At 38.9% G+C, this 20384-nt stretch overlaps 1 protein-coding gene across 3 annotated transcripts in view; it reads right to left on the bottom strand.

The window, feature by feature from the left end:
* The window catches only part of SEC24B (SEC24 homolog B, COPII coat complex component), a 47099-nt gene that overhangs the window by 2894 nt on the left and 23821 nt on the right, over nt 1-20384 (bottom strand). For all 3 annotated transcript variants that reach the window (XM_064148479.1, XM_064148478.1, XM_064148481.1), the window contains 17 exons: nt 18585-18769; nt 17295-17397; nt 15138-15264; nt 14386-14495; nt 13279-13391; nt 11632-11750; nt 11214-11269; nt 10690-10896; nt 9968-10091; nt 9226-9384; nt 8679-8852; nt 7917-8027; nt 6490-6665; nt 4333-4470; nt 3821-3925; nt 2525-2617; nt 542-645 (listed from right to left, as the gene is read on the bottom strand). In XM_064148479.1, the coding sequence (XP_064004549.1) occupies nt 542-645; nt 2525-2617; nt 3821-3925; nt 4333-4470; nt 6490-6665; nt 7917-8027; nt 8679-8852; nt 9226-9384; nt 9968-10091; nt 10690-10896; nt 11214-11269; nt 11632-11750; nt 13279-13391; nt 14386-14495; nt 15138-15264; nt 17295-17397; nt 18585-18769 (2204 nt within the window). The remainder of the gene's footprint in view (nt 1-541; nt 646-2524; nt 2618-3820; nt 3926-4332; nt 4471-6489; nt 6666-7916; nt 8028-8678; nt 8853-9225; nt 9385-9967; nt 10092-10689; nt 10897-11213; nt 11270-11631; nt 11751-13278; nt 13392-14385; nt 14496-15137; nt 15265-17294; nt 17398-18584; nt 18770-20384) is intronic.

Raw genomic sequence — 20384 nt, 5'->3', positions numbered from 1 at the left:
CACCCAGCTCAGTAAACTGAGTAGTCTAGAGAAGACAAACAAACCACAAACTGAGGCATAAACATTTTGCAGAATAGAGTAAGGTCATGAATTATAGAAGAGGGTCATGGCTTGAAAAGGCTCCAGAACTTCCTCATCTGCTGTATGGAGCTCAGTAACTAATAAATACAATTATTAAATCATCTACAGATTAACCTTACTGGATGGATATATACACACAGAGGTATATCTAAGTTGTAAAACATAAACCAGAAATTAACCTGGTTAACAACACTGATGAGGGCACTCACTGCTTTAGTATATTCTTAACATAAAAATATGCAACCAATTCCTACCAACAAAACTAGTAGTAACTGAATTCACACATTAGATTCAACTATGACCTTCACTGCTGAAAGGTTTTAGATAACAGTACTACATCTACTCCAAAGATACAAATCTGTTGCTTCTGGGACACATATTCTTACTTCCATCTGTGTCAACCAGAAATTGTAAATACAAGTTGTCAATAATTACTCATTATCCCAACATAAATACTTACTTTATTACTTGAAGAACTGGACTTAAAGGTCTACTGTCTCTAAGCCAAGATATAAAGGACCGTGTTCTTTCTGAAGGAAGTGCATCTACCTCAGGAAGTTGTGTCTGGTTGGAGGGAATTGAAAGAAGTCATCATCTTTTATCAAAACTCTTTTAAAAGCACAGATGCTGATAGTCATAATATGGCCCAAACCACAATTTCCATTAACAAATTTCCAACCCTGGATTACATACACACATTTTTCCAAAAGTAAGTACTATCTGTTCTGTAGGAAGCAGTACATCTTTAACTTCAGCCTTAGAAGTGCAAATAAAACTTCACATCAAGCTCATTTAAAAAGGTCATCAAAATGCTGCTTTCCCAGTTTCCTTGCCCCTCTCTCGCTCTGTCAATCAAGTCTGCACATGCTGCATTTTGCATTACTGAGAAAATGAACAAAACATGAAGTGAAACCCGAACTGTAAAGCTAATTTAAAACAAATTTAGACTGGACTATTTGGTTAGGTAATGAGCTGGAAAAAAAAACAATTTAAAAAAGACCTTGCTGCAATATAGCCATTGGGGAAAAAAGTTGTTATCATGCTTCCTTTATCCAAGTTCTTCCCCAAAACTGTCAATATGTACACCAGCTGATCAAAGGTGACAGTTTTAAACTAATACAAGCAAAATAAAAGCTCTGAACAAGCAATCCAGTTTTATAGGAGTCTTAAACCTCACCACTCTTAAATCTGTTCTTATAATTATCACTTGCCACTTATTTTTTCTCTTCATACTAGGTAAGCTTTACAAGCAGAAAATGCATTCCTATGTGCTTCCACAAGGGCTAACACATCTTTGGTACTATCTGAATACAACCATTTGATTATGACATTTCCTGGTGTCTTAAAAGGGTCCATTCTTACACACCATTTGTTGACATTTTGGAATCACTACCTAGAGAAGAGGGGTATTCTTTATTACTGCTGCTCCATTTCAGGCAGGAGACAGACTATGGACACAGGTTATAACAAAAATCTCTCTATGAAAACACACATGCAGGGGTCTTTGATGTTTCTTTTTAACATTAAATCAAGACTTGGAAGCTAAGCAAAACTTAACTCTTGGCCTTTACTTTCAGGCCTATCACATCATATCACAGACTTGGTATCTTACACCAGGAGAACACAAAGCTTCTGAAAACCATATTAGTTAAAGAACTCATCTAAAGAGTTAACATGTCTGAATAGATCAGTTTTGTATTCATGGTATCAAATTTCATCCTATTCTTGTGAGCTCACATATTTCCACAAAAATATCACAGAATCAACCAGGTTGGAAGAGACCTCCAAGATCATCCAGTCCAACCTAGTACCCGGCCCTGTCCAGTCAACTAGACCATGGCACTAAGTGCCTCAGCCAGGCTTTGCTTGAAGACCTGCGGGGATGGCGATTCCACCACTTCCCTGGGCAGCCCATTCCAATGCCAATCACTCTCTCTGACAACAACTTCCTCCTAACACCCAGCCTATACTTTCCCCGGCACAACTTGAGACTGTGTCCCCTTGTTCTGTTGCTGGTTGCCTGGCAGAAGAGGCCACCCTCCCACCTGGCTACAATGTCCCTTCAGGCAGTTGTAGAGAGCAGTGTGGTCCCCCCTGAGCCTCCTCTTCTCCAGGCTAAACAACCCCAGCTCCCTCAGCCTCTCCTCATAGGGTTTGTGCTCCAGGCCTTTCACCAGCTTTGTTGCACTTTTCTGGACACCAGTAACACCACAGAGTATGATTTTTGGCATTCCATCAATGTTGAAATTTACGTTTACATTCTTTCCTTGAAAGCATTTGACACTTTCTGTCTTTTAGGAAGCTGGCAAGGGGTTAAAAGGCACCCAATAAAAAAATACCTCATTCAGAGTTACATAATTAAAACCTGAAAATGCAGAAGAAATAGCTTAAATATAGGTTCCAAATGCAGGCACTATCGAGAATAGCTCATTAAAACGCCTACCATTTTCTGCGGCACTGATGCATAATTTGGGTATCCAAGGACATCTTTGATGAAGTTGTTATCACAGTTTTTTCCAATCCAAATGTAGAAAACCTGGGAGATGTCAGAATTGGTTTTAGGAAAGTCCTTGCATACATTTTAGTGGAAAAGACAAGAGATGATGTAATTGGAGTAACACCAAAAAAATAGCTTGCACGCAAATGAATCTCTTGAGAACTCCAGCTGCAATTCAGGTATCATTCTTATGTACATACACCTTCTATATATGCACACCCAAATATGTATATATACACAGATGTACATCTCTCTAGTCATTATTTGTTAGGTTTACTTATTAATCTATTGGTAGCATTTGGATTAAATCATAAAAAATCCAAGTAAATAGAATGTAAAGGGAGGATCCAGGACACATCAATATTGGGACAATCAATGGAGTAACTTCCCATGCTACCTCCTGAAATGAAAAACTGAAATAGTATGAAATCACACCACTGTGCCAGTTACTATGCACTGAAATCCCAGTCTAAGCAAGTCATAGTAAAGCATGACAGAATGGTAGAAGGTGGAAAAGATATCTGGAGTTCTGAGTGCAAATGCCCTCCCAGAGCAGGATCAGTTATCAAAACAAGTTAGAGTAATTACGCCAGGTATCTGGAAACAGAAGCAAGTGTGACATTCACTTGGAGCTCCTGACCTCACACAAGTGGAAGTTCATACAAGTGCTTTAGCACTTCCTAGACTGCCCTGAGTAGTATAATGATTTATCCAGTTAAGTGTGTACCTACAAATGCCTTGAACTGTATCTATAGATATTGTTCACTCCCTGCAAGTGCACTCTTCCAATCCTTATGTCACACAAGCCACAAATCACAAACCCACTTCTATTTGTACTTAGATGGTTCCCACACCAATGAGTATGTCCCTTGTATGTTTTACATTCTCTCTAACCACTAAGAGAAGATCTGGAAAACAAAAAATCCATTATTTACAGGGAAAAAAACCCAAAACCACACATCATGAAGAAACAACATACCTCTTGGCATGTTCTGATCAGTTAAGTATGGGAAAAAACTAACCTCTGAAGCCTTAATGTAATCTCACAGGTACTCTGAGGAAATCATGAAAGCCTTTCACTGGAGTTCAAACTACTGCCAGGCTGTCTGGAACGCTAACTCACCACACTGTTACTGTTCAGGGTTGACTGCTTTTATTAATACATCATGAATGGCTTTATTTTGAACACAACAAAACACCACAAAAACACCCAAACAAGAATGTGTGAAATCAGTAACTTACTGAACCACAATCCATAAGAAAAGCTCCTTCTCTTGTCAGCTTCTCTGCAGACAACTTCTGAAGAGGTGGCTGAGGAACGACTCTGTCATTTACATGTATTGTACTCTGTAACAAAACCCAAAACATTGGAGTAGAAACAAATCCTTTTCCTATCTTTTCAAGGTAAAATAACACAAGAGAAACCATTGTTAATGTCTAGCAACCTTTTGAGGAGTCTCATAAAACAAAACACCACGTTTAGCCTAAAGTGATTACATACATCAGAGAGCTGTAGATTGTCACTTAACCTAATGACTAGTTTATTAACTAAAAAAGAACAGCACAAGTTCATGTGCAATGTAACATTTCTCATGCTATAGATGCCAGAATTCCAGAAGCGTTCCTAAGACCATAGCATTGTTTTCTTTGGGAAAGGCCTTTAAGACCGTTGAGTCCAACATTATCTAGCTCAACGTTAGGTTTAACAGACCAATAAAACAAAAAAATGTTATCAAACAGGGTTTGTGCAATACCTCATCAATCAATTTGTCTATTCTGTATAAGTTGGGATGTATCATTTTCATCAAATGGACAAGAGGCTGGCTCTTCATCTGGCACATTGCATAGACGCGATCATCCAAGCGTGTACTCGTGCCTGTTCGAAATGCTTTCTGTAAGAGAACAGTGTTGTTACTCTGACTGATAGAACCCTTTTGCTTGGAAAAGACCTTCAAGATCATTGAGTCCAACCATTATCCAACTCTACCAAGCCTGGTGCTAAACCATTGCCCCTCAGCATTGCATCTCTATCTCTCTGAAAACACTCCCAGGGGTGGAGACTCAGCCACCTCCTGGGGTGGAGACTCAGCCGCCTCCCTGTAGTAGCCTGTTCAAGCCTTGGAGAACCCTTTTGATCAAGAAATTCCATTTCATGCCCAACCTAAATCTCCCGTGGTGCAATTTGAGGCCTTTTTTCTCTCTTCCTATCACCTGCTACTGGGGAGTAGAAACCACCACCCATCTCTCTTCATCTTCCTTTCAGTTAGTTGTAGAAATACTTAAATTGATCCTCTATTTTATACTACATCTAATCTATGCATTCCAGATTATTTGAAAGTGTTAAGGAAAGACAACAAAGCTTTTGTAAATCTTAGTGGGATACAACAGGAACTTAAAATCAACTTCAACAGAATGTATCTTAAGACACATACCATTCTTGCTACTTACTGATGAAGAACAAAAGAAAAGAATATATTTCCCACAAATATGTGTAAAATTGTTATGATTGGGCCAGAATTTCTCATTTTCATTCTTGATAAATGTTATTGACCTTACGAAGCTCACTGAGGCATGGTATCACAGGAAGACATGAACCTAGCTGAATTAAAGATACCTCTGTGGATAAGATTAAATCTGATTTTATATTCATTACAAACGTTAAGCACAAGTTGTAGAAGAGAAATACACTTCCATGTTTTACAGCAGGAACTGGGCTATTGCAACATAAAATTTATTCTTTAACTCTTGTTCCTAGTGGATTTTTTCAGATTGTCTTTAGAAGCAACCAATAAAGGATCACTGTGAGAAGCAAGACAATCAAGAAAGCACCGTATTTTGATTCAACACAGACTGTTCTTGTAGTCAAAGTTCACAGACTCATCAAATGGTTTGGGTTGGAAGGGACCTCCAAAGGTCACACAGTCCAACCCTGCTGCAGTCAGCAGGGACATCCTCTACTAGATCAGGTTGCCCAGAGCCTTGCTGAGCCTGACCTTGAATATCTCCAGGGCCTCAACTATCTCTCTGGGCAACCTGTTGCAGTGTTCTACCACTCTTATGGTGCAAAATCTGTTCCTAACATCCAATCTAAACCTGCCCTTCTCTAATTTCAAATCATTGCTCCTCATCCTATCACTTCAGGCCTTCATAAACAATTCCTTTCCAGCCTTCTTGTAGCCCCCTTCAGGTACTTGGAAGGCTGCTATTAGGTCTCCCCGAAGCCTCCTCTCCCCCAGACTGAACAACATTAGCTCCCTCAGCCCATCCTCATAGCAGAAGTGTTCCAGCCCCCTGATCATCTTCCTGGTCTTCTGGATCTGCACCATCAGTTCCATGTCCTTCCTTCTACAAACATTTTGGTTTTGATTCCTCTACATCCCAGGCTTTTTTATTACTAACAAAAGTAATAAAAATCCCACAACCCTAACCAACTTCTTTTCCTCAGCCATTCTTCTTTCTTTTACATGGATCCTTTTAACAAGAAATGGTCTGGCATTTCCCTGCCAACTGCACTACTTATACAAGTACCAAAGAATTAATCAGTATATTAGAGACTGAAGTAATCACTAAGTCAAATAATTAAGTCCTGATTGGATTACTTACAATCAATTTACATAAAGGTTTATTCATGTTAATTATCACAGAATGGTTTTGGTTGGAAGAGACCATAAAGATCACTTAGTTCCAAACCTCTGCTATGGCAAGGACACCTCCTAGCAGACCAGGTTGCTCAAGGCCCCAAGCAACCTGGCTTTGAACATTTCTGAGACTGGAGCCTCTATGATTTCTTTGGGAAATCTTAATTTTTCCTAATGCCTAATCTAAACCTAGCTGCTCCCATTTTGAAGACGTTGCATTACCTAGAGCTAAAGAACGAACCAACAAACATCAATCTGCTGGATTACACATACCTGTTTGAGAAGGGCCAAAATATACAGTGGAAACAGCTTGAGGGAATTTGGTGCTATCAGCATGGATTGCTGCAGATTTGAGGCTGTTGACATGTATGCTGCCAGAGAGTCTACCACAGCATTAACTAAGGCATCTCTTGCATCTGCAAGACTAGATGATACTGAGCGATCCACAGCTGTTGGTTTAGAAGGAAACAAGAAGTTACCAGAGTTGGTTGTCACTCATTCCCTGGAATTTCCAAGATATTAGTTGTGCTTTTGGGTGATACATTATGATTTCTTTTTTTTTTTAAACCCACACATGTGCTCTTAACAGAAGCTCACTGTCATGATGCCCACACATGTGCCCATAAAGAAATTCACTGTCATGATGCCTAAAAAAATACAGTGTGACTGATCTCCACTTCCTGGTTCCTACTTTTGGAGAATTAAATAAAGTGTTCAAAGTTCTGGTATATGCTTGAGACTAAATATAAATCCTATCTCAAACCTTATATAAACAACTTAGCTATCAATAAAACTCTTTGCTGTCCCACCTCAGAGCTGCAGTACTATTTTTTTCCTCCCCATCAGAATTTTTTCCCCCTTATTTCAGCGGCATAATTCTGATTAGTGTAAGTGAAGCGTCATCTACCTCTGCTGAGAAAGGGCCACAGCTCCTTTGGTTGGAGGCAGCCATCTGCTGGACTGAATGTATATTTAAGACCAGGTACAGAAGTAACTTTGGGTTTTTTTTTTATAGATTCACAGGTTATCAGGTTGAAAATTACTTCGATGATCATCTAGTCCAACCTTTCAGGCTAAGAATCTAGTTTACACGAACCGGCCCAGCACCCTGTCGAGCAAAGCCTTGAAACTGTCTCATAATTTCTTCTAACTTATTTGACTACTAATACACAACAGCCCACACACGGCCATACACACAATGGCAGAAATGAGTCAAACAGCTACTTATGACACACAAGTAGGGACTAATTAAGAATCCTAAACTCAGCAACAACAGCATAGAAGCACAGAAAAGTATTTCACATCTTGGATTAATTTTTGTCTGAAGTTCCTTTTACTCTCAAGCAACTCACTGAACTGACTCACTCTAAGCAATTGTAGTATGCTAATGTTGGAGATAGCAACCATGATAACACAAAATTGAGTTTTGATCTCAGTGTGTTGTGATCCTTTAACTAACTCCAGAGAACAATTTAAGGCTCCTTTTAAAAGGCTGGAAGTCAACTAAACACTCAGACTACGGAATATTTCAGTTCATAGTTCGATGTAACTTGGATTTTGTCATCTTTTCTGTTCTCAGGGTTCAGCATGCTCCATTCCAACCTTTTTCTGCAACACTCAAGTTTCATTGATTAGTTCATTGAAACAGCTGTCAAAAGAACATCCAACAAGATAATCCAATCTGCCTGGCCTGTACTCACCCATGTTTGCTAAGAGGCATACAACTGCTTGTACATCCGCTCCTGCATACACATCAGCCAGAGAACTTACTACAGGCAGGCAAAGTGTGTGCACTCGAATTCGACGTTCACCTAATAGAAGTAGAAATCATTATGCAGCATCTCCTAAAGATATAGACTGTAATGCCTGAATTTATGTCTCCTCTCATCTAAGATGCACTCATTCTGTACAAACATCAGTTAGGAAACTGCTCTCTCCCATTCTTGTCTCCTAACCTGTTGAAATCATGCATCACTCTCAAGAATTCAACTTAATCACCACAAGTTCCTAACACAAACTAGCTTCTAACATCCACAGTAAGTGGCTTGATCCTACAAATGAAGTACATTATTTCCAAATTTTATGGCATCTTCTATGTTACAAAGTGGCTGCTCCTCTTTATGCCCACCCAACGTACCAGCAACCCACTCTAATCCATCATCGGTCTGTGATTCAGGTCAAAGCATGTGACAAATGTTCTATCACCTGTGCCAGCAGCATGCCTTTAAAGTAAAAGAATCTTGCTGGATGATCTCTAAGATGGAAATAAAGGACATTTCCCCCCAAAAAACCAGAATTTACAAGAATTTAAGTAAGTCAGTAACTGCCAAATAGGCTCAGTAGTTTAGCAAGATTCTCTCAGGGTATAGAGAGTAACAAAAGGCTGTGGAACTAGTTATATAAAGATTACGTTAGAAAAACAAACAAAAAGCCCAGTGGCCAATTAATTTCAGTTTATTTACCTTTGCTGGAGGTATACAGGAGAGCTGTTTGGAAACAAACCAAAGATGTGTCAGTCAGACTTTCCTCGATGGACATTTGTACTGCAAATCCAGCATCAGGGTTGACATTGGCAAGGGACAATAAGTCAGTAGATCGTACAAAGAAATTCCCGTGAAAAGTGTGTATTGAAAGGCCTGAAAGCAGATGAAATAATCCAGGGTGAGGTTAAAACATCATGAAAAAACTCCTACCAATAATTCAACCACACACTCCTGAAGCTACGTTTAACAAAACAGCAAAAATAGCTCTCTGACTATTGCACAGAATATTAATCAAGAGGTGTTTCAGCATGACTTCACAGCACTCCATTTTGGACACTTCAAACTGAATTACGTACACCCTTAAAGTATACATCAACTCAAAGTGAGCTAACATAACACACACAGACCAGACAACTCTATGCATCTTCAGTGAGATTGTAATGTTCCTGAAGCCTGAGCACATTCCAAATGGTAGTCAACACGTCTAATGCTAATTTTGCCATGAAAAGTGGTACTGAAAACAAACCTTTTGTACATCTTATGCGCATCACTGCTTCAAATCCAATTTTTCTTGTAAGGTATCTTTTAAGGTCTTTTTGCAATTTTTCAGCCTGAGCAGGATTATGGCTATGATGGAAAGATGGATAGTAATAGATGCATCCAGCAGAATACTTGGACATACAAGCTGTAAAGGAGGAAAAGATACAGTTCAGAGGTAAAAGGCAGTCAGGACAAAAGTTGTGTTCAGCCTTTTGCAAGTCACATCTACATTAATCTTTTTCTTGATATGACCCATATCTGTAAGACAGAGAACTGGCTCAGACTCGGGCCACTGAGGACAGTGATGAGTCCCCTCACTACATAATGATCCAACAATATGCTTCAATAAGCATGTTATCCGTGGCAGCTAGGACAGCAGCACATGCAGAAATAGTTTTGTCTCTACACCATTAAACGAGTGTGTGTAGAGACCAATCCTGGTTTAATGCTGAAGGTGAGACCCCCTGTGATTAAACTTTAATTCATTGCCATGTGAATGTTTCCTGCTCTTCAGCAGGAAAGTCTTTTATTAAAACTGTGAAATCCCAGAATAAATTGTCTGATACCATCAATCCAGTTCTTTAATTCTATCAACTTCAAAGTCAATCCCTTTGCAACATGAGCTGCATTTACACAAGTGCAAAGAGATTTAAGAACTCTTGAGTAGCTTGTGCTTCTGAAGAGAACAGCGTGGAAAGAGCGAATGCATAAAATTAGGTACTCCTTACCCAGTGAAGCTAGATCAGAATATTGAGAACTTAAAAGAAATAAGTCCACAGCAGTCTGCTGGCCTGAGCAGTCCAGTGCCAACTTCTTATAAAAATCCGTTGCTGGACCAAGATGCTGGACCACCTTTGGTGAAAAAATCATACAGGAAAGAAAAGTATTAAGACAATGATTGTGCTCACTTAAGACTTCATGCATAGTATTCAGTAGCAGAATATCATAAGGAAGATTCCTTTAAGCAGTAATTTACAGCTGAGAAACTGTTCTCCTTATGCTTTATTTACAGTTTATATTTATATTTAAGACTCCACTTGCAAGAAAGTTTATATCCTCATATCAATAAAACATTCTTGCAAGTACTTAATACTTCCTGGATACTCTAAACAAGGTAATAAAAGAATAAGAAATCATGTTTTAGGTCTACAAATTAATATATCCATGCTTTGGTTCAAAATCCAGGCTAGCATTAACTGAGTCTGAGACCTGCAGCTTCTTCTGCTTGCAAAGAAAAGCCACGGACCAAAAGGCATAGGGACAGCATGAGCACTTTGAAGCAGTAATACACACGTGTATGAACTAGTGACCTTAAATGTGCAAACACAGAAATGGAGTGGTAAAAATCTGGTGATGTTATATAAAAGACTCGAGTTAACCTGCAGATCTATACAAGTCAGAAAAATATCATCAGTCCCTATGAGATTAATATTAAAAAGAGTTTTTATACCTTTGTGCTTGACCTTTGATTGGGATCTTCTCTGGAGTGCAAAAGTCCTGCTCCCAAAGATGGCAGCTGAGTTTGAAATACAGATATTCGACCACCCGTCGGGGACATGAGTTTAAATGCAGCCTGAAGAGCAGGGCCCAATGCACTGTGAGTTTCTCTTGTATTGGTGAACATATTTGGTAATGCATTCAAGAGATCTTTGATCAGCTGCAGGAAAGATGGAGATTGAAGAGATTTTTGCAAGTCTGAGATAATTCTGCTGTTCCTAGAAAGCTTTATTGTCATAACTCAAGTGGGACAATTAGTGCCAACTATTTTACAGCTTCATTTCAACATGCTGAGGAAAACAAAATCATAATCTTAAAAGCTATGATGCATAAATCAAACTACATGCAATATTTCTGTAATTAAAAAGGAGTACTGGAATTATGTATTCTGAAAAGAGGTTTGAATTCAAAGTTGAAAAAGAACTCTATTTTGCTAAGTAATTCTTTTATTTAGTGATGTATTTTGAGCTATCATACCTCTTTGCTTTCATGGAGATTTACAAGTAAACTATCTGGTGTGGGTAGGAAAATATCTGTAGGGAGAACAGAAAAAAAAAAGCATTTTATTAATGACAAAAATAACATTAAAGTAGAATAAAACCTTTCACTGCCTACTGCTATACATACCATGAAATAATCTAGACTGTACTCAAGAGAAGAACGCAGTCTATACAAAGCTTGCTTTATTCAAAGCAAAATTAGCATCTGAGTCTGACTTTTTAAATACCACCTACACTCTAGTTTGTCTAAGATACTTTGAAAATACATCTCCTATACATTCAACAAAATTGACCTAGTAATAGAACATTTGAGATAGTCTACTAACTCTTCTGAGGGAAAAAAAAAGAAGAAAGTAGCTTCTCAAAAATTTAGTTTCAATTTTCTTATAACTTACCATCAATATCTGAGACAATCAGCATCTGAGGCTGGGATAAACCTTCCTGCAAGTTGTAGAACTGAACAGTGCTGTCAAATGTTATGAACCCTATTCTTGTTCTCGAGTCTCCTGGAAGCCTGAAGCATTAAAAACAAAATTATTAAGTCCTAGATTTCTCTCTCAAGACACATACACACACACAGAAAGAGCTACTGCTGATGTTGACAGAAGTTCAGCTCAGGTATACAGGGGTGAAGGGAGAAGGAAAGAAAGGAAGTCCAAAACTTGAATACAAGCAGGATTTCCACAGGAAATTCTGAAAAGCTGGTATAATGATACAATTCACTAGACTGTTACAGATAAGCACTCACTAATGTATTGATGTTTTGTTCTGAGGGAGGGCACAGTTTCATTTAAACGTTACATTGACACAGGAAAGAAGGCAGCCTTCTCAGTTAGCTCTACAGCAGAAAAAAGAACCTTCTGTTCTTCCACAGCTCAAATTCCCCATTTACTAATGTAGTTAACAAGAGTACTTAGAGCTCTAAACCAAAATCCAATACCTCTACAACACAATTTATTTCTCATCTGGACCATGCTTCCATGCAACAAAATACAGAAAGAAAAACTAAACAATGATTATGGATAAAACACACACAAAAAAAGGGCAAATGTTGAAAACAGTGATGGCAAGCAAAAGCAACAGAGGCAAATACTGGTTTTGCTAGCTGGGAATATAAATTAACTGGAGTCACTGATTTGGCATAGGATTTTATGAGTTTTCCTAATGCAATTCAGCATGCTTCTGAGAATCTGTTGACAAAGCATCTATTGAGACCTGAACAAAGACTAAATCGATAAACACATGTAAAAAGTTTTAATGAACATGTAGATGTCTTGATCAGAAATTAAAATCAAGTTTTCCTAAGAAAAATCCTTTAGGCAACAGCTTTCAGAGTGAGGCCTCCACAGGATGCAAATCCATTTTCAAGTTATGGACACAATGCAGTTTATTAGCCTTCACTCAAAAAACTGGCACTGACAACCACATACATGATGTTCTAGTGCAGAAATGAGGAGAGAGAAAGTGGCACAGGTAAGAGTGACTTAAAAATCCACTAGCTGACATTACAATTCACCCAGGCAGTCTCACGGCAGTAGTTTCAGCCATTTCAGCACAAGTTGCAGCCAATTTCCTGCACTTGGTTTGGCTTTATGAGTTGGGTGTTTTGATTAGAACAAGGGGACACAGTCTCAAGTTGTGCCAGGGTAGGTATAGGCTGGATATTAGGAAGAAGTTCTTCACAGAGAGAGTGATTTCCCATTGGAATGGGCTGCCCAGGGAGGTGGTGGAGGCACCGTCCCTGGGGGTCTTCAAGAAAAGACTGGATGAGGCACTTAGTGCCATGGTCTAGTTGACTGGATAGGGCTGGGTGCTAGGTTGGACTGGATGATCTTGGAGGTCTCTTCCAACCTGGTTGATTCTATGATTCTATGATTATTGTTTTATTTTTCAAAACAGATTTCAGAGTCTCAGACAACACACTTTTTGTCCTTCAGGGACAGAATGATTCAGCGGTATGTGCAAGTGCCCTGTAAAACTGTAGGTTAGTACTGTTCATAATAATACATCAACTATTTTGCAAACATTATTGATATTCTTACTTGTCTAGGTTTTCCAGCAATGACTGGCAGACTATTGTCAAATATCCAGCCTCCACTGCATTATGAGACACATCTAAAACAAATAAATATACCGCAGGCTGAGGAGGACGAAGCTACAAAGTAAAGACATAAAATTAAAGTTCAAAAATCGTATTTAAAGAAATGTTAAAAACGAATAGTCAGTAGCAAGGGAATTGGGTAAAGAGAGCACTTAAGAAAAAATGCAAGGCATAGACATGCAATAAAAAAAAAAACTGATTTACCAAGAGTCATGTGGATAGACAAACACAATACTCTGTGGCTAGTAATTCCAATTTGCAATATGATTTTGTATTTCAGAACAGAAATTGGATATTTCAGTCTCTCCCAACAGTTGGCTCAAACATGACTCTGATGCCAGACAGGAAATTCATTCTTAAACAAAACACTGTTCTTTCAGTATGTGGACAATGAAGTTCATTAAGCTAGGTTAAAATATTTCACCTCTATCATCTTCCCAACCATCTAACAAGCTGCACTTACTCACTGCCAAAAGTCTTGGCCACAGTGTTTCAATTCAAAGACAACAGAACAATTTATTTTTGCTGTTGTTAATTATGTCATTATGAACAGGGCCTTATTCCCACCACTGTAGGCTGACTCCCAGTTAGAACTGTTTGTAACTACTAACTTCACATTTGAACCCGTATTCTATCTGGAGATACTCAAAACCTGCATGGACATATTCCTGTGTGATGTGATATAGGAGATGCTGCTCTGGTAGGGGGGTTGGATCTTTTGAAGTCTCTTCCAATCTCTAACATTCTGTGATTTCAATACTGGTCTTTCATAACCTCTTCAAAATGAGGGAGAAACTCAGAAGCCACACTGCATAAGACTCAAGCTAGGCTACAACACATTGAACTACAGACATTACAAATGCCTGTAACTGGTACAAGTCTCTGAATAGCTACATTTACCAAAACTTTAGGTAAGTATGAATTTTAAGGATTTTCAGTATTATAAGGATCTTCACAGGAAAATTAATGTACACCACTGAAGCAGTATTCAACATTAATCTCAAATGTATTTATATTCACATGCCATTGCTTTTGAGGTGTTATTTACCATGTAGTCAGAGGAAGCAATGAATTCCACAGTAGAATTTTGGACCTCTGGCCTTTTGTGAGGCTCTCCATAAGATCGCGTCAGAGGATTATACATAAATTCTTCAGGAACTATTAAAACACAACAAAACAAAAACAAAACAGAGGTTCCTTTTTTCCCCCCACAAGTAGTGTCTGTACATTTGTCTGCAAATAAAAGCCATTATGGCAACTATAGGAAAAATAATGCAGGCATATTTCCATTATCACTAACAGAAAATAATTTGCATTAAGAACACATAGAGCAAAGGAACATTTCAACTATTCTAAGCAACATCAAAGTTGAATAACTGGAAACAAGAGAAGGTTTAAACAGCAATACTTCCCCAACCATAAACCACCAAGGCAAACAAAACATTTCACAACAAGAAGCTTCAATCTGCATGGTCTTTCATAAATCTCTGGTCTGAACTACAGAGAGTATTGTCATCCTGCTGTGTTTGCATATTGCAACAGCAGTCAGTGCAATGAGCTGATTTCATTATACAAGTAATCAAGATAATATGGTTACATTTTTTTTCTCCCAGAAAACAAAAAAACAAACTTTTGCTTCAGAAAACACACAGCTCATCTGACTTGTGATCCAGAGATTTTGATACATATCTTAAGAACACTATCATTTTAATCTAAGACATTTTACTCTACAGACTGATGTAACGCAAATACTTGATAGAGACTGTAGTAATGCAAGCAGCTCCTGCAATGAAAGCTTACCATCATTAACTCTGTAGCAGAGATTGCATTTCCACCTCCTTTGATCAATGAAAGAAACAAAAGGGTTGATGTATGTCCTGCAGGATCTGCACCTCACTATAGTGCTTGATGTTATTACTGGTAATTGCTGAAAAGAAAAAATGAAATGTGACAAAGGTCCATAATAACTTTCAGGGAAAAAAAAATGTATCCAACATTAGATCTGTCATCTTTCCCTGTATCTTTTACTTTATTTTTATACAATTATGATGCTTGGTAAAAAAATCCTCCCCTTTAAAATCAGGAGAAATAATATCTAGTTGTCTTAATCTAATCTCACAAATCAAAGATGTAATAATAATTTCAATAAAATTACTTTCAATTACACAGTTACAGTAACACAGCTGCTATGTTATGAGGAATTACAAAAGACAGGACAACTCTGAGTGACTGAATCATAACAATCAACCAGTTTGGAAGAGACCGCCAAGATCAGCCAGACCAACCTAGCAGCCAGTGCTATCCACTCAACTAGACCATGGCACTAAGTGCCTCAGCCAGGCTTTGCTTGAACACCTCCAGGGACGGTGACTGCACCACCTCCCTGGGCAGCCCATTCCAATGCCAGTCACTCTCTCTGCCAACAACTTCCTCCTAACATCCAGCCTAGACTTCCCCTGGCACAACTTGAGACTGTGTCCCCTTGTTCTATAGCTGGTTGCCTGGGAAAAGAGACCAACCCCCACCTGGCTACAGTCTCCCCTTCAGGTAGCTTTCTCTTTCCCAGGATGATGAACCCTAATTCTCTCAGCCTGTCTCTGTAAAGAGAGATGCTCCAGTTCTCTGACCATCTTTGTGGCCCTCCTCCAGATCTGCTTTAAGTTTCATGTCCTTCTTGCATCGAGGGCTCCAGAGCTGGACACAGTACTCCAGGTGGTTTTTTACCAGGGCAGAGTAGAAGGGGAGAATCACTCTCCCTTGACCTACTGGTCACATTTCTTTTGCTGCAGCTCAGGATACAGTTGGCATTCTGGGCTCCAAGCACACACTGCCAGCTCATCATGAGCTTCTCGTTAACAGCAACCCCAAGTCCTTCTCCTCAGGGATGCTCTTTATCCATTCTCTACCCAGCCTGTATTTGTGTTTGGGATTACCCCAACCCACATGTGAGAATTTGCACTTGGCTCCGTTGGAATTCATGAGCCTGGCACTGACTTGCCTGTCCAGGTCCCTCTGTATGGCATCCCTTCTCTCCAGTATGTCGACTGTACCACACAGGTTGGTGTTGTCAGCAAACTTGCTTAGGCTGTATCAATCCCACTGTTCATGTCACCAACAAAGATGATAAACAGCACCAGTCCCACTACTGATCCCTGAGGAACACCACTCATCACTTTTATTTTCACATCATAACAAATAGATCAGATGGAGAGGAGCTGATTAGCAGTTAAGAACACAACCCTCGGTTTTACATTGTGCTTACTTTCTACTGACAGCACATGACATGTGTGCTAGTGTGAAGCAGGCTAGAATGTTTTGGTGAGAAGAACTAGATTACAGGCTGTGGAAAGAAAACAATGGTGATGTCTACTTTGCTCATAGCCTTGCTGAGATGTCTAAAAATGTAAGTTTGAAGAATTTGCCCAAAACTTTTCTCTTATGAATTTCAATGAAGCAGCAACTGCAAAGCTTTCTCCCCACTCTTCCTCTCTATGTGGCAAACAATTTTTTGCTACTTGGACTCAGAGTTCATTGTATTTTCATAGAATCATAGAATCAACCAGGTTGGAAGAGACCTCCAAGATCAGCCAGTCCAACCTAGCACCCAGCCCTATCCAGTCAACTAGACCATGGCACCAAGTGCCTCATCCAGTCTTTTCTTGAAGACCTCCAGGGACTGTGACTCCACCACCTCCCTGGGCAGCCCATTCCAATGCCAATCACTGTCTCTGTGAACAACTTCCTCCTAACATCCAGCCTAGACTTTCCCCAGTACAACTTGAGACTGTGTCCCCTTGTTCTATTGCTGGTTGCCTGGGAGAAGAGGCCACCCCCCACCTGGCTACAATGTCCCTTCATTTTCATTATTCAGAACTTACAGTTCATTATATCTTACTGTTTCAATGAAAATGCATATATTCCATACATACACTAACAAATAAATGTCAGCCAATTTACCGTTAGGTCTCTGAAGGGATGCAGCAACAAACCCAAAGGAAGCTTGGCTTTGTTTAACAATGCCTGTGTCTGTGGAATATTTGTCAGCGTACATCGAAATGAGCTGAAAGGAAATGGGAAACCTTTTGTTGAAGTTCTAAAAGATGTTGCAAATATGATGTTAACATATGACTTTAAAGAGTTTGAAATTTAAGAAATCTCTTGTTTGACAAAGCTGATCTTTTTAACAGAATTTAATGCATCAGAGATTAAAAAGCCTTCAATAAATAGTACTCACTAGCTCCCCAATTTACTAGTTTGGCAATGCAATTGACCTTGCAATAAAAAGATGAAACTGCTTTAGGTACAACCCTCACCGTAAATTGATTTTTTATGCATTATAAAGATCTTTTGGGGAGAAGGAACTAAGCAAGGAACACACTATTTCCTAGTTCTCAAAGTAGTATTTATATAACAAGCAAAAAGGTTCTCAAATACTGAAAGAGACAAAATCTCTTCTTCTGTGTATGCAAAGTGAAGAAGAGACTTACAGATAAATAAAGCACACTAAAAAAACCCAAAGCAAGAACAGCATTGTCCAAAGCATTCCACACCTCAGAATGATTTCAAGAGACCCAGTTATCCAGTTTTTCTGACGAGACCATGCATTGTCACTAGAGCAGTAAGCTAAGCTCATTTGGGGTAATAAATAAAATCTCTTTTAGAATTAAAAACAAGATCGTTGTGGGAGCATAATTTCCACTGCACCACAGTGCATTTGACTTGGGATAGCAGACAATACTACTTATTGTTAGAGAAGAAAGAAATACATCATGATTGTAGAATGACCACAGTAAAATATACTCACAGTTTATTCGGTGTATTTAGGCATGATCATGATAATTTTCTGGAAAAAATCCTATGTAACATTACAAAAATACTCTATGAAATGTGCTGCATAACACAGAGATGTTTATTAAAAACTACTGGTTTTAGATGGATAGAACTAGGCATAGATTAAGGAGGTTTCTCAACATTTTAAGTGAGCTAAACTTGCACGGCATAAAATATATTCTGATGGCAGGACAGTTTCAACGTTTGAGCATGGACACAGAGGATTAAGCTTATTTCCAAGTGAAAGGGATTATATTAGCTCATTATAGAGATTTAAAGTCAGTATTCAGTTTAGACATTTTCTGACACTTCAGATAATGATTAGTTGGAAAATAGGTAAAATACTAACATTATTGGTCTCTGAAAAATGTGAGATTAGCCTCTGAAAGACATGAGGATGCTGGTCTAGACACTTACTCTGGACTGCAGTTTAATTTCCTAAGATCAGAATTCAAGTTAGGCACAGGTGCTGGAACTGATGATACAGGCAAAATATTTCTATCTTGTGTAAGGTTTACTGGTCTCAGGCTTTCTGGCTGCTGAGAATGCTGCAGACTTAATCCTCCTAAGGAAGAGGACAGCTGGTTCACACCTGGATATTGCTGAAAAAAGGAAGAGCATTGCAAATGGGCATACAATCACACTTAGATAACCACCTTAAATCTTTCTGTAATCCAAATTCTTCGAGACGGGTATTAAAAAACCCAAAACAGAACTGCAATAGTTAGCAACAACAAATCTAAACAAAGAAGAGTTGTATATTAGAAATTACAAAATGCTAAGACAAATTCACAGAATCACAGATTCCTTTTTTAAGTTGGAAAATACCTTTAAGATCATTTTCTCCAAGCTTCAATTCATGAGACAAATCAACATCATAAGTCACACTTCAAGCAACAAGTGACCAGAGAGGCTCATGGGTCTTGGCCTCTTCAAAGATATTGTCCTCTAGTGTCCTCAAATATAGTGCCCTCTTCAAATTTAGTGTTTATTTTTATATTAAACCAAATGAAAACACCAAGGTAGAGGAGAAAACGTAACTCTGAGGTTTGGTGGTCCAAACTCCCACTCAAGCAAGGCTAACTTCAGTTAGATCAGGTTGCTCATAGCCTTACCCAGCTGAGTTTTGAAAAGGCCTAAGGATTGAAGATTTCACAGTACAAGATGTTTTAGTGCTCCTATTCTGAAGACTATTCCACATGTGCAACTGCAATTCAACTTGCTGCAATGTGGAATTGCTTGTTTTTTTACCTTTTACTGTGTAGATCTGAAAACAGCCTAACTCCTCACATAGTTGTTATTGTGAAGATGAAGGCAAATCCTTCAACATAAAGTTTGAAATAATGAAATGTTTCCTCTGGATCCTATTTTACATAGCCTTCAAACCAGTGACAACATTCCCAGATATTATAAAGAATCATGGAATTATTTTGGTTGGAAAAGACCTTTAAGAGCAAGTCCAACCATTATATAACTCTACCAAGATCGGTGCCAAACTATGCCCTTCAGCACTACATCTCTGTGTCTTTTAAACACTTTAAGGGATGGGATTCAATGACCTCCCTGGGGAGTGTGTGCCAGTGTCAAAGAACTCTTCCAGTCAAGTTTCTTCTAGTATCTAACTGAAACCTCCCCTGGTTCTCTCATCCTGTCACTTGTTACTAAGGAGATGAGATCAACACCCATCTGGATCCAACTCCCTTTCAGAGAGCTGTAGAGAGTAAGGAGGTCTTCCCTTAGCCTACTTTTCCCAAGGTTCAACAACCCCAGTTTCTTCCACAGCTCTTCACAAGACCTGTACTCCAGGCACTTCACCAGCTTCACTGCCCTTCTCTAGACACACTCCAGCACTTCAACATCTTTGTTACAATGAAAGCCCCAAAACTAAACCCAGTACTCAAGGTGTAGCCTTATCCATGCTTAGTACATGGGAACAATCACATCCCTGTCCCTGCTACACACACTAATAGATAAGTAAGGAATCTGGATCATCTATAACACCATTTGCCAGTTGGGCCTTAATTATTTAAGAGGGGGGAATTTGTAAATCAGCACATTTTATTTTCTACATTGCTCTGCCAGGCCTTGCTCATAGGACAATTTAATGCTTGAGATCATAGCCCATAGCTCTGATCAAGTGCTTCATTGTGCCATTTTATGGTTTCCTGTCAAAGTACAGCTTCTTGAAACACCAAACCTTTGAGCTGTAGATTCTGC

This window comes from Pogoniulus pusillus, chromosome 9, assembly GCF_015220805.1.
Source record: "Pogoniulus pusillus isolate bPogPus1 chromosome 9, bPogPus1.pri, whole genome shotgun sequence".
In the NCBI taxonomy this organism is placed as follows: Eukaryota; Metazoa; Chordata; class Aves; order Piciformes; family Lybiidae; genus Pogoniulus; species Pogoniulus pusillus.
The sequence above is the reverse complement of the archived record's forward strand: the minus strand, read 5'-3'. Positions and strand labels throughout refer to the sequence as shown.